Source organism: Cynoglossus semilaevis, chromosome 20, assembly GCF_000523025.1.
Source record: "Cynoglossus semilaevis isolate Cse_v1.0 chromosome 20, Cse_v1.0, whole genome shotgun sequence".
In the NCBI taxonomy this organism is placed as follows: domain Eukaryota; kingdom Metazoa; phylum Chordata; class Actinopteri; order Pleuronectiformes; family Cynoglossidae; genus Cynoglossus; species Cynoglossus semilaevis.
Genome location: NC_024326.1, coordinates 9,095,791 through 9,108,728, shown reverse-complemented (window position 1 = coordinate 9,108,728; position 12,938 = coordinate 9,095,791). Strand labels below are relative to the sequence as shown.

The window sequence follows — 12,938 nt, the reverse complement described above, 5'->3', positions numbered from 1 at the left end:
GACTCAGGTCCACGAATCCCGGTTAGGGCGGTTAATACCTTACTCATAAATAATAACGTCCAGACCAAGTAAATCTTACCTCTGGAATGAGAACTAGTTAGTTCGGTTAACAGTTAATTAGTTCATCCAATGGATGGATGGATGGATGGAAGACAAGTTATCTGTACTAAATAAATAATAATCTATATTTACAACACACCCTGCAAGGCAGAGGAGTGCTGCACACACAAATGTCTACTATTGTATACTACTATGCATGGCTGCCCTCTGTCGGTGATGGATAATAACCGCAGGGTCTTTTTTTTCCACAGCAGCTGCAAGCTGACGGTGATTAGATGTTTTTGATCATGACCAACAGCAGCGAGCTTTGTTTCAGAAACTACAGTGCAGCTCATTTAAATATTTCGGGATATCTGTCGGTTAATTAATAGCGCTTGTTTTCGCCTACCTGCCCCGGGAGAACGAGGTGTTTGTCGACAGAGCAACTTTCTCCATGTGACGTTGTCTGCTGGTGGAAACACACAAACCCAGGGAGTCGCCACCGCCGCCGACAGCATGAACCGTATGTTAAACTTGTCCTGTGTGTCTGCGGTTTACTCTGAAACTTTTAGTTACTGCAGACACAAGAAACATGGAGACAAGTCCTAGCCGGTTCGGAGTGCAGTAAAAGTAGTCACCGGTTACCTGCGAACTGTCTCTTTTTTTTTTTTTCTTTTTTGTTCTTTTTAATTGGTAATGGGCTCAGTTACTTCGGCTCTAACAAGGACGAGAAACGCCCTGGTCAAAGTGGGCTCAGAGCCGGAGAACCATGACCCGGAAAGGAGTCAGTCTGCTCCAGGGTCTGACCGGGGGAAAAAGAAGAGCGCTCGGTTTAACGTCTCCATCCAGACGGGGAGACAGAGTTCTCGCCAGTCACTGTCCGAGGTCCTGAACCGACAAGATTCTGACGGATCCAAGCGCACACCAAAGAAAAAGAGTGCTGACGGTCCACAGAGTGGTAAGTCACCTAAAGTCAGTTATTATTATTATTATTATTATTATTATTATTATTATTATTATTATTATTATTATTATTATTATTATTACCCAAATGCACACAATGGTCAAGAGCTTCTTAGGGGTGAAGTGAAACATAAATTTGTAGTTGACATTTTATTTAAACACAGCAGCAGGGTTTTTTTTTTTCCACACTGCTTGTGTGTCTTTCATTGATTTATCTGTTCATGAGAGCTACTGGTCACTTCAGAGGATTAGTCTGAGCCTGTTGTTGTCATCATGTTTTATTAAATGAATACAGTGGTCTTTGAAGGCTGGCCTCAATGCAACATATCTCTACTGCCAAAGCATCTCTTTGAAGCCAGAGGTGTTGCCTGCACTGCAACAAACAAACAAACAAACAAAAAAACAAAAAAACAAAAAATCAACCTGCATGAACTCATTAAAGGTCATAATGTGGACAGCAGCCCAGCAGCCATTTGGTACAAGTAATTGAGGTCATCTGTGGTGATGCACATGTTTTCCACATTACATAATACGCTTTTGGAACGGCTGTTTTATTGCATGTTTTCATGGCGAGAGAAAGGTGAAGACCTGTGTTAGACCTTTGTCTGACATTTCTTTCTCTGTTATTTTTCATCCATTGAACACCATTTGAAATTTGTTCAGCTTACTGTTAGTTTACAAAAAATGTTTTTTAATCATTTTGCCATTCGCGTTATTGTTCGGTGTCTCCTCTGGTCACACTGTAAATCTTCAATGCTGCCTCCAAGTCTAGGTTCAACTCCCTGCGTATCTGTCCCAAAGGAAATGCTGCTCCCAGGCTGACTCCTAAAATACCATCCGTACTGTGGTGTTTCCATGACCGTATGACAATGTAGGCTCTTGTTAAGTTTCCTCCCTCGTCCCCAGTGATGCTCATGTGTATTAAGCAGTTTGTACATTTCACCTCACCCTCCAGGGGAAAAAGCAGACACCTTTAAGACACCCCGTCAGACAGCTCTAATTGTGAGTAAACTTGGTCTTAGCTTAACAATTTAATTAACCTCAAAATCATTATAGATTACCTTAAAATTCCACCAATTGCTAAAAGTTAGATTTTCTTTTTCCACAAAATAAAAAAGTAAAAAAGTAAAAGTGCAAAGCGTGATGATCTTGGAAAAGATGTTACTGAATCAACTACATTAAAACAATATTTTGAGTTTCTGTTGTAACAACAATTATGCAACATTATTTTAACACTTTTGTGGAGTATATTGTGTTGTGAAAGGTCTCATTGACATAATATTTATACTGAAACTGATTGAAACTGACGCAACAACTTGCACTGGAGCGTAGGATTGACTTTGATGCATTTGTGCTCACATTTCTTTTAAGTTAGCACCATTTAGCACCTTTTCTGCTTCAGAAAAGAAAAATCACCTGGATGACTGAGAACCAACCGTTGGTAGAGTTTTCTGACTTTTGAATTAGCCGAGCAGGTCTGGTGAGACGTGGACGTCTGCAGCGGTTAATTAGATTCTCGGTCCTAGACAGAAGAGTTTCATTTGTTTCCATCAAGCTGAACGTGTGCACTCCAGCTACAGCCTGGTACTTTCCCTCCATGTTCCTCCAGGGTCAGGATTCAGATGACAGTTCATGAAGCTCTGTTTTGTCAGCTCATTTCCCTCAGGTTTGTAACACAGGTTAACATTACTCTTAAAGGGCCCTCTAATGAGTATTTAGCTGGGGAAAAGGTGAGCTCCCTGGCACCTTCTGTGTCTTAATTACACCAGTGTGTCACTGTGGTGACAGTGGTGTGGGGACTGACAGAGTGTGTGTGTCGACACACAGTCTAGGGGAGACCTTTAATGAGCTTGTTTTTCCATCTGATTACATAGTTGTTGTCTTGGATTGCGATGTTACTACAACTGATTGCACAACCAAGCACTGACGTCATGTTCAGAGGGGGCTGCTCCATAGACTGACAATGGGACGGCAGTGAAGGAAACCACCGTTCACAAAAAAAAAAAAAAAAATTATATTATAGTAACTTTTGTATTTAATGGCAGTGGCAACAAGATTGATGGTTTGATTTCCCGGTGGTAACTGATGATCTTTCTGTAAAAAAATCAACTTGGTGTTTTTTTCTGTGTACGTTGAATTCTGCGAGGTTTTACCTGCACTAGTATTGAGTCAATGGGACACCGTGAATTAATATGACTGATGACTTTGCATGACTATTCAGTTAGAATGATCTGGACTGTTCCAGATTTCCAGGTTGTAGCCCGTCCTCACCCAGTGACTGCTGTGATTGGCTCCAGCTTCGCTGCTTTGTATTGTTCTATTTTCTCTCTCTAAGTTTTTACATTACTTCTGCACAAAGAATTAATTAAGTTACTTCATGCAAGAAGCTTTCCCCTTCTCCCTCGAATTACCACACACGCCTTTCTGCTTCATTTCTGAGTCTGTCAGTCACAGTCTGTGCTGGCGTTTGATGATCAGATCAAAGGTTGAATGATCATTTGCCATCAATGGACGCAGCACAAGGACGGGCAGGTGTTTTTTGGGTCAACCATCCACTGTATGGTCTGTTTGAACAACACTTTAAATAGGAAACTCACAGGGCGGACGTAACGGTAGTCATTTCACGGTAGAATGGGTTCAAAGCAGGGGGAGAATTGACGGGGAAAATCACATATGACCAAGTGTGCACTAAAAAAGTCGCCTAATGAGTATTATCTTCACATTAACCTCTTGTCAACCTCGGTGCGATATGTGCAGTATATGTCTGAAAGGTCTCAGCGTTGCCTAGTGACAGTGACGTCAGGATTCATTTTCTTCAAGGGTCATTAATGTGACCCTCAAAAAGATGGATCTTGACAAGATCTGGGCAGCTTGGTCACAGGATACACCTCTCAGAACAGCTGTCGAACAACACACCCCTCAGGATGTGACGCTGCTGCATGAAGGCCGTTGTGTATCGTCTGACACACATATTGACACCTGGTATATGTTAACATGCCTGTCATTAAATAAGACCAGTGCTAAAATAATAAAAAATAAAGTGATACAGCGATTCATGCATTGAGTAAAATACAGATGCATTATGAAAAACACTCAAATATTTTCTTTGTCTTCTAAATAGTTTCTAACTGTGTTTCCCAATAATGCTAACTAGTGTTTTTATGGCACATCAATGAGTCATGGTTAAATCATGCTGCATATTATTCTAATATTTCAATGAAATGTTGAAATGATAACTGTGACCATTTTAATGTTGTTTGCTCAGTGGCCAGAGATGAAATGAAGAACCTTTGCCATACTCCTCGTTTGTGCCACTGGTACCATGAAAGCCACTCAGGAGCAGACAGGCTCTCGATGAGGCACGAGGAGGGCATCGCAAAATTACAAGTTTCCAAAATTGCTACATACAGTACAGTATGAACCGGGGGCTGGGCAGAGCAGGGTGACAGGACGGGGGGGGCGAGGGGGGGGGGTGTGCATAACGAGCTCTTGCCGAAGCAAGCAAACAGAATGAGATGAAGAGTAATTATCTCACAAGTGTATAATGTGTCCACTGGACCTGTGATGATCGACTCAAACTGGCCGTGCTGCCATTGGACGGACATGATTGTGATCGATTCTCTTTCGCCTCAGGCCCCTTAACCTCCGCGTTACCCTGAGAACGTGCATTAATTACTGTCTGCACCACTGTACTCTGTGTTCTCATCTGAATCTGCCTTTGTTTGACAGATTAGGACTGATTTATTAACTAACCATCACTCAACACACACACACACACACACACACACACTCATTTGGACGTGGCATGATTTCTGTGCAGATTGCTGACGTAGGTGTTAGCACCGTAGCCATGTGGACAACATGCAGCAATTATTAACTGTTGATTATGTTGTTGGACGTGTTAATGCCTCTAAATACCCTCTCTTTATTGTCTCACTGCTTTAATTATGTCAGGCCACTGCAGCAGAACGCATCTTCGAGCATCGGTGTTATTACGGATTAAAAACAGGGGAAAATAAATTAGACACAAATTAAATAAAATCTAGTTTATTAAAAACATGCGTTTGGCATATGACGGAAGATGATGTCATAGTGAGGGATTTAGAGCGGGTACTTTAGGTGGAGTACGTATGTAATCGAGTGGCAAGTAATTCGATGTGCTCTTGTACAATTTATAGGCACAAGTACGGACGAACGGAGCAGGAACCTCCTCGAAGAGCGCTAATAATGGGGGAAATGAAACGGGAGAGAAAAATCCATAGCTAAATGTCAGATGGTGCTAATAAGAGGAGCTTTTTATCCTTTGTTGATCTCTGTGCAGCAGGTGTGTGTGCGTGTGTGGGAGTGTGTGTGTGTGATTTTAAAGAATGGAAAATCAAATAAGCACAAAGAGAGGATTTTTTTTTTCCTGGGTAACCTTGGCTGTTTGAAGAAAACTGTGTCCTCCGTCGTTGAGTCTTTGTTGTTCATTTGTCAGAGTAGAAAAAAAAGCTCAAAGACGTTTGGAGCAGTTTGTGCGATTAATCTTGATTTTTTTAAAAAAACAAGACGTGTAAACGGCTTCACCTGCGAACTCCTGAACAGACAGACAGTTTTTAAAATGAGCAGAAATTGGCACCGATGTGAAAGTATTTTAGATTAAAGACACATAATTACTCCTTCTGCTTCCTCCCTGTTATTTTCCATTTAAGTTTCTCCAGCGAAGCGGCGGCTGATTTTAGATTCCAGTTCTTTCACCTGTGTCTGTGCTCGGCTTTTCATCTTTCTGTACTTTGGCTGTAAATTCTTGACAGAAGGAGGAGTCACGTTTACCAGAGACCTCTAGAGATGCCCCCCCCCCACACTCCTCCTCCTCCTCCTCCTCCCAACCACCACCTCCACCATCAACACCACCACCACCGACCACACACACCCACTGTACCTCAGGGGGAAATGAGACAAGGAGAGAGGGAGAGAGAGAGAGAGAGAGAGAGAGAGAGAGTGGTGGGAGGGGTGGAAGGAGTTTGAGACAAGAAAAACAAATCAAGAGCCATAAGCTCCTCGAAATTAGCTTGTTGAGGTAAGAGAAACGGAGACAAAAAAGAAGACAGAAAAAGAAGACAGAGAGAGAGAGAGAGAGAGAGAGAGAGAGAGCGCTCCAACAAAGCCAAAAGGGTGGAGGAGGACTCGAGAGATTTTTTTTTTTTTTTTTTTACAGCTCTCTGTATCAGAAGTGGTGATTTATTTTGTCACTTCTCTCTCTGAGCTTTCAGGAGTCAGTGGACTGTAGTTTTTTTTTAATCCCTTCCCCTCAGGAGGAGAGCTACACACACACACACACTCACACACACACACACACACACACAGCAACAGAAAAGGGGGATTACAAAAAAAAGGTTAACAAGTAGGGGGTGACGTAGGGCGCCAGAGAGATGGAAGCCAACTCTAAAAAGCATCGCTTTAGAAAAGGTCGGAGTGCCACCTTCAGCATCGACGGCTTCAACATCACCATAGGTAAGACTGGGAACGGCAGGCAGAGCACGAGGGGATGTTGAGTGTGTTTGCATGTGAGCTAAAAGCATTAGGGCGATGTGAGTGTGTGAGTGTGTGTGTGTGTGAGTGGGAAAGAGAGGCAGTGTGAATCTAGACGCATCACAATGTAGCGTCTGCTCAAGTGGACACATTAGTTCATTCTGCTGAAGTTGATGTGTGCATCTGTCAGCCAACTACAGCATGGAAACCAGGGCACCCATTTTCAAAAGCTGTGTGTGTGTGTGTGTGTGCACACCTGACGTCAACCCAGAACACATGCTATTGTCTTGACAACCGAGGAGTGTTGATGAACTTATGTTGTTCCTGCCTTGTTATTTCCTTTGTGACAAGTTTGTAAAAACGAGTGTTAAATCGCAATATAAACCAGGGAGCTGTGAAGATGCTCCAGGTGTGTGTGTGTGGGGGGGGGGGACTTGTACAAACTTGCTAGACTGCTTTTTTGTATGCACAACAAGTGGGTTGACATCATGTGTGATTATTACAAACATAATCAAACCCGATTTTAAAGCCACGTCACAGTAGAACTGTCGGCTGCACTTTTACATCGTGTCACAGCTGGGTTTTTTATTTATAAAAACCATAGTATGTAGAGCAAGTGGCCCAAAGCGGGGCTCACGGACTAACTTTGAGCGTACAAGTTGTATAAAAATGTATATTAAAGAAGGAGAATGCAAGGATTTTATGCAGAATTTTTTAGGGCTGTCAACATTTTTTATAACGCCACGTTTTTTGATGCACAATTTACGCACTTGTGAGTTCATGCTCTTCCTGCCTGGGGATTGAGTAATCTGTAACGTTTGAGTAACAGACACCAAAGTTGATTAAGAACGTTATCTTTTGACATATTTATTGAACATTACCGTGGCAGTGCATTAATGCTTTAATAAGCAGCTTAATCCCCTCCATCAAGTATTAGTTTATGATGCAGAAAGTTTTATTTTTTTCTCTCTTAAGATTTTCTTTTTAAAACTGTTGCAAACAAACAAACAAATGTCATTTTGACTTCAGGCTTCGTACTCTAACCTCAGAGGTGCCTACATCAGCACAGTTGATCCTAGGTTTCTTAAAGTATTTCAACTTTGGTCGTCAGTGTAAGGCTGACAAACAGTAACATTCATTAGGGGTCACTGGTGCAAAATCAAATCTACTTTTTTTTGGTTTTTTTTTTTTGGTTTCACAGCCCACAACTTCACTGTTTGGCTCCTCTGTCGCTGCTTTCATCAACCTTCTCTCTTTAGATGTTGTAGGCAGCTGTTTTTTCAGCACTGATACACCCACGCAGCGGCAGCAGTGCTGAGCAGAAGTGAACACGAGATGCTGATATTGTGAAAATAGTGGGAGCAGTTAAAGAGCTAGACATCGTCCCCTAGGATCTGGTGACTGTAAATGTTATGAATACATATAAAGTCGTTTGCTAGAACAGTGGTTTTTTGTTCTCCTAGACGGCAAAAATATTTATTAAATATACAAACTGTGGATGTGTTTTAATTACTAGTCAGATCATCAGCAGTAATTGGAAAATGGGGAGAAATATCTTGGGGCCTACGTCGTGCAGACATTAGGGAGGCCTCATCACTGCCTGTTTTTAATTTATGGCAGGGCTGTCAAAATGAAGGAAGGAATTGCTGTTCTTTGTCTTTTTGTTCCAGAAATATATACAGTGTTGATTTATCTCAATTAATCGTGATTGATTATGATTAATAATGCTCAATCGTGACGATCATGATTGGTTAATTACCCTCCAGTTAATCAAATTGAAATTTTTTTAGTTGTTATTTATTTATACTTGATGAGCTGCAGACATAGAAAGTGTTGAAAAAAAAGTGCTTCTGTATTAGGAAATATGTGGCTTTCTTGTTTCCTTCCTGCAACTTGCAATCACACATCTGTCGCAGAGTGGAAAATCAGATTACAAGAAAAAAAAAATAAAATAAAATAAAGGAAAAGTTTTTTTCTTTCCTCCGTTCTCTTCACTGGCGCAGACTCATCCTTTTACCTTGAAATATCTAACTCAGATCTGTGGCCGAAATCACTTCCACTGTAGTACAAACCTGCATGGTAGTTGTCATGGTAACGCTAAAGTGTCACAATCAATGGTTCGCCGGGCTAAGGTTTCAGTCAGACAACGTTCTGCCAATCACATCGCTCCTTTGCTGAACAGAGAGCTGGGACTGTGGCCGACTGACTCTGCTGAGATCCAGCTGAGACGCTTTGTCTCATTGACTCGTTAGCTTGTTTCACGGCTTGGTCAGAGTTACAGAGCTCACGCAGAGAGAAACGTCGAACCAGTCACCTCGGCTGCCAAACCTGGGGCTCTGATGTTTTCATTTGTTACTTTTGCTTCAACATACACTTTGTTTCCTCGTTAATGTCTTTGTCAAAGTCACATTTTTGATGATGATTTGATTAAAGCGCTTGATGAAAACAGGGTCTCACATTCAAATGAGCTGCAGGGGCCACATGTTTGATGTTCAAGACAAAATAAAAGCATTTCCCCAAAAAGTAGTTTCATGTCCCTGCTTTAAAAAAACAAAACAAAATCTAGGGACCGGGGTTAATGCTTATGATATTGTAGATTTTGATTCTACACAAATGAAGTGTTACATTCAACTGGCTTTAAGGACAAGTGACACTATGTGCTGATGATGTTGGTGACAAGGTGTTAATTTGCTCCGAAGCATCACACCTCAGAACTCTAAGGGGTTTTAATAGACAGCATGAACTTTGACATCGTTGAAACTTCAGACTTAAGTTTCAAAATGATATATTTGTATATACCTCCAGTCTGACGTTTACAAGGGAAATGATGTGAACAGTGTGTGGTCTCGTGAAGAAGAAATGAACATCTAATATTTAAAAACATGAGAATTGGACAAAAGTTTTTTTTTTCATTTGTGAGATTTCCAATAGTAGAAAAACTTCTCAGCAGAAGAAAGACATTTACTGTACAGTATGTAGCTCTCCAGATTAAAAGCTTTGAACAACTCTTTCATCTCTAAAATGAAAGCGGCACAGGGTTTTTCTTTTTTTTTTTTTTGCTCTCGGGGAAGCCAAAGGTCACATCACCTTCAAGCGATGACCGTGAAAATCCACAGATTGTGGAGCTTAGACCTGCAGATGTTCATCCACCACATAGATTTAGTCCTACTGTGGGTCAGGCGTGGGTTCAAACCCAGGATATGAAATGAGCTTTAGGTCGATTAATTAGGACATCTTCAAACACAGCTTTATTCACGAGCAGCAGTGCTAACCTTTAGGACAAGTCTTTAAAATACAGTATTTATTGTTTAGTGCACAATTCACTTAGCTTAACGTCTTTATTAACTTTATTTTTAATTGTTTTTCAAATCCTATGAGTCCTACGTTGTTTAAATCTGTTTCAGTAACATATTTCATAGTGGCCTTCAGTCACTGTGATGTGAATGTGGTTTCACTCAGTCTATTAACTCTGACTCTGGAAAGAATTACAACTCATCATTATTTAAAGAGCATGAGTCGGCGTCAAATCCACAGCTCACGTTAAAGCTTAAAGCTTTAATTAAAACTTTCAAACAACAATTAACGCCACAATTGGAGTGACCTTATGTTTGATACAGTGCATATTAAAAGTCCCCTGGTTTCATGGTAGTAAAATCAGAGAAAAACACTCTGTTTTTCTCTCCTGTAATCACCGTTATCAGTGCAGGTAATAAATAAATATTACCAGGCCTACATTGTTGGTTTGTGTTAATCTGCAGAAATCATCATCATCATCCTCATCATCATTGTCATCATCATCATCATCATCATCATCAGTATTGTGTTATGCTGTTAGTCCTCCTTTCAGGTTTGCCATCAGTGAGTTGTTTTTCCCTCGTAGCGACGTTGTTGGGCGAACTGCTCTGAGTGCACTGTGTTAAATGGGCAGAGATTCCAGCAGGACACATCTCTGAAGTGACAACAGCAATTACAGCACTCACTGCACTCACTGCAATCACACTGCAGGGACGAGCACGCCATCCGTATAAATATTTGTGATTGTTCATGTCACCGTCTGCCCTGAAGTGACTGTGTGTTAGTGACATATTCAGTCCTGGAGGGAAATATGTGCGTTTGTTTCAGAGTTGTTATTAAACGAAGTAAAAAAAAAACAAGAAAACCACTGCCATTGGTTCATATAGAGTTATTGTACATTTTCAATATTTCTCTGTGAAACTTAGTCATTTCACTTTTTTTCTCTGCAGTGGCAAATGAAGACGCAGAGAGTTCTACCAGACAACAGACCAGTTTTTCACGTAAGTCAAATCCATCATTATTGACATTTCTGATCTCACTGATGACATAACCGTAATCACTGAAAATAAAAAGTGGTTTGAGTCACACTGAATGGTAACCTGTATAATATTATGAGACATTCTAGTAGCTACACCTAACATCCACACGAGGGCAGCATCGTATTGACACTAAATTATCTTCACTACCCTCACAACTCCCAACACGGTTTGTGATTAAAAAAAAAACAAAACTACATAAACAGCACAGAATCACTGAGTCACATGAACTTTATCTTGTTGGTTTTTTTTTTGTTTTGTTTTTTTCATTTATCTCTCAGGCTCCAAGTCTCAGAGTGCCTTGTGGAATGCCATCACTGCAGGCATGGGCATCAAAGGTAAAGAGCAGAAGCCCCGTCTGAACGACTCGCGCAGTCCAGAGGAAATTCTGGCCGATGAGCTCCCTTCAATGGAGGAACCTGAAGCCACAGAGAAAACGGCCATCAGGTTTGCCTCATCGTCCAAACACCACAGACACATGAGCAGCTTATCTTCTGTTAATTATCACTGAATGGTCCCAGTGTCTGCAGTGATGCAGTGGGACACTGACAGCTGTGTCCAGCTCATTATCTTGTACAGGTGTGATTTGCATATTGTCAATATGTCTCTTCGGTGTGAGACAAAGAAGACGTGGGTTGTCTTGCACTGTTTTAAATTGTCCGTTTTAATCATTCGGAATTGAGGCTCGCACGATTTTCACACAATTGGAGTCCAGTTTTATTGAAACAATTTTTTTTTCTGGTACTAAAGGCATGTAATAAACCACACCCACACACACATATACACACACACAGTGTACTAATTGTTATGTACGACTGCTGACCTCAGGGGAGGTGGGCATGATTGATTCCACCTTGATAACAAGGACTTCAAACCACCATTAACATAATTTGTTGTCACTTTTAGAATATTGAACGTCTTTTAACGCCTAGTTCCAATTAACCTTGATGGCTCTGGAGACCAGTACAAATGCCGCAGGTGGCGACAGGAGAGGAGTTGTCGGAGGATACTAAAAATTCACCCGGCGCCTGATAACAACCTCTTGATTGTATGCATAATATACGAGGTCGCGTGGCAAAGTGGATCTGGTTCAGGAGAGCTCTTTCAGTTCAGACTACCAGGCTCCCGTTAGAATTCTTGGTCTCATTTGTCTCTCAGCAGCAGCATGTTGGGTTTTTTTTGTTGTTGTTGTTTTTTTAAATCTTGTGTTTCTCTTTGTCCTGTCAAATTACAGTGCTGTTGTTTTGGGCCTTACAGTGCCCCCCCACCCTCTACCCCCCTTTAACACCAGTTCTTTTTTTCCATACAAGAGTGGTGAGAAGTAGAAAGTAATTTCCCACTTGACTGACCACAGCCTGTTCTTTTATTTAATGAAAAGGCCCGGCTTAGACTTTGAATAACACCGTAGCTGCTGCTCAGGGCAGCTATAGTAAAAGCCCCCTGGACTTCCATGGAGGAAGTGTGTAATTCCTCCTCAGGGACACTGACGCGTTTTACTGTCTACTCAGACTTAGCTTTAATCAGTGTGTCTGAGGTACAGTAAAAATACCCAGCATTGACTGTGGACTGCTGGGACTATCACCGAAGGCTGAACAGTTTTCTTAAAAAATATTTTCGCAGAGTCACAGTTTATATTTTTAGGATTATGTTTTATCTCAGTTAATCGTGACTAATCGGGTCAAATTATGTTCATGACTAATCATGATTAATTGTTATGAATTATGTTCATGATTAATCGGGATTAATTACGTTTACGATTCATTGTGACTGATGCTGACTAATCAGCAGCTACACTGTTATTGAGATTAGAAAATGTGATTGTTTGACTGCCTTAATAGAGAGACTAAATTAATAATTAATAATATTTCTCTTATCATAAAAAAATCAAATATCTCGTGCCTGAGTCAGGGAATTCCCGCTGAGGTCAAACCCCGTCTCAGGCCAAGCCGAGCTGGTTAATAGAGGGTAAATCTTCAGGGAGTCATATTCATCCAACACTGAATGACAAATGGGGAAATGATGGCACCCGCTGATTAAATGAGTGCAGACCTAGGAGTCATCTATAAAACTATGTAACCACCATGTCACCTCTAA

General features: G+C 41.1%; 1 protein-coding gene across 2 annotated transcripts; it reads left to right on the top strand.

Annotated features, from left to right (window-relative positions):
- The first annotated feature begins 302 nt into the window (after window positions 1-302).
- On the top strand, window positions 303-12,176 carry LOC112486275 (calcium/calmodulin-dependent 3',5'-cyclic nucleotide phosphodiesterase 1C-like). 2 transcript variants are annotated; one of them, XM_025052354.1, is made up of 3 exons: window positions 303-997; window positions 10,758-10,808; window positions 11,126-12,176. In XM_025052354.1, the coding sequence occupies exons 1-3, from the start codon at window positions 736-738 to the stop codon at window positions 11,353-11,355; spliced, it is 543 nt and encodes a 180-aa protein (XP_024908122.1). In that variant the 5' UTR covers window positions 303-735; the 3' UTR covers window positions 11,356-12,176. The 2 variants fall into 2 exon arrangements, with proteins under 2 accessions (XP_024908122.1, XP_024908123.1); XM_025052355.1 differs by lacking the exon at window positions 303-997 and adding an exon at window positions 5,136-6,495.
- The last annotated feature ends 762 nt before the right edge of the window (window positions 12,177-12,938 follow it).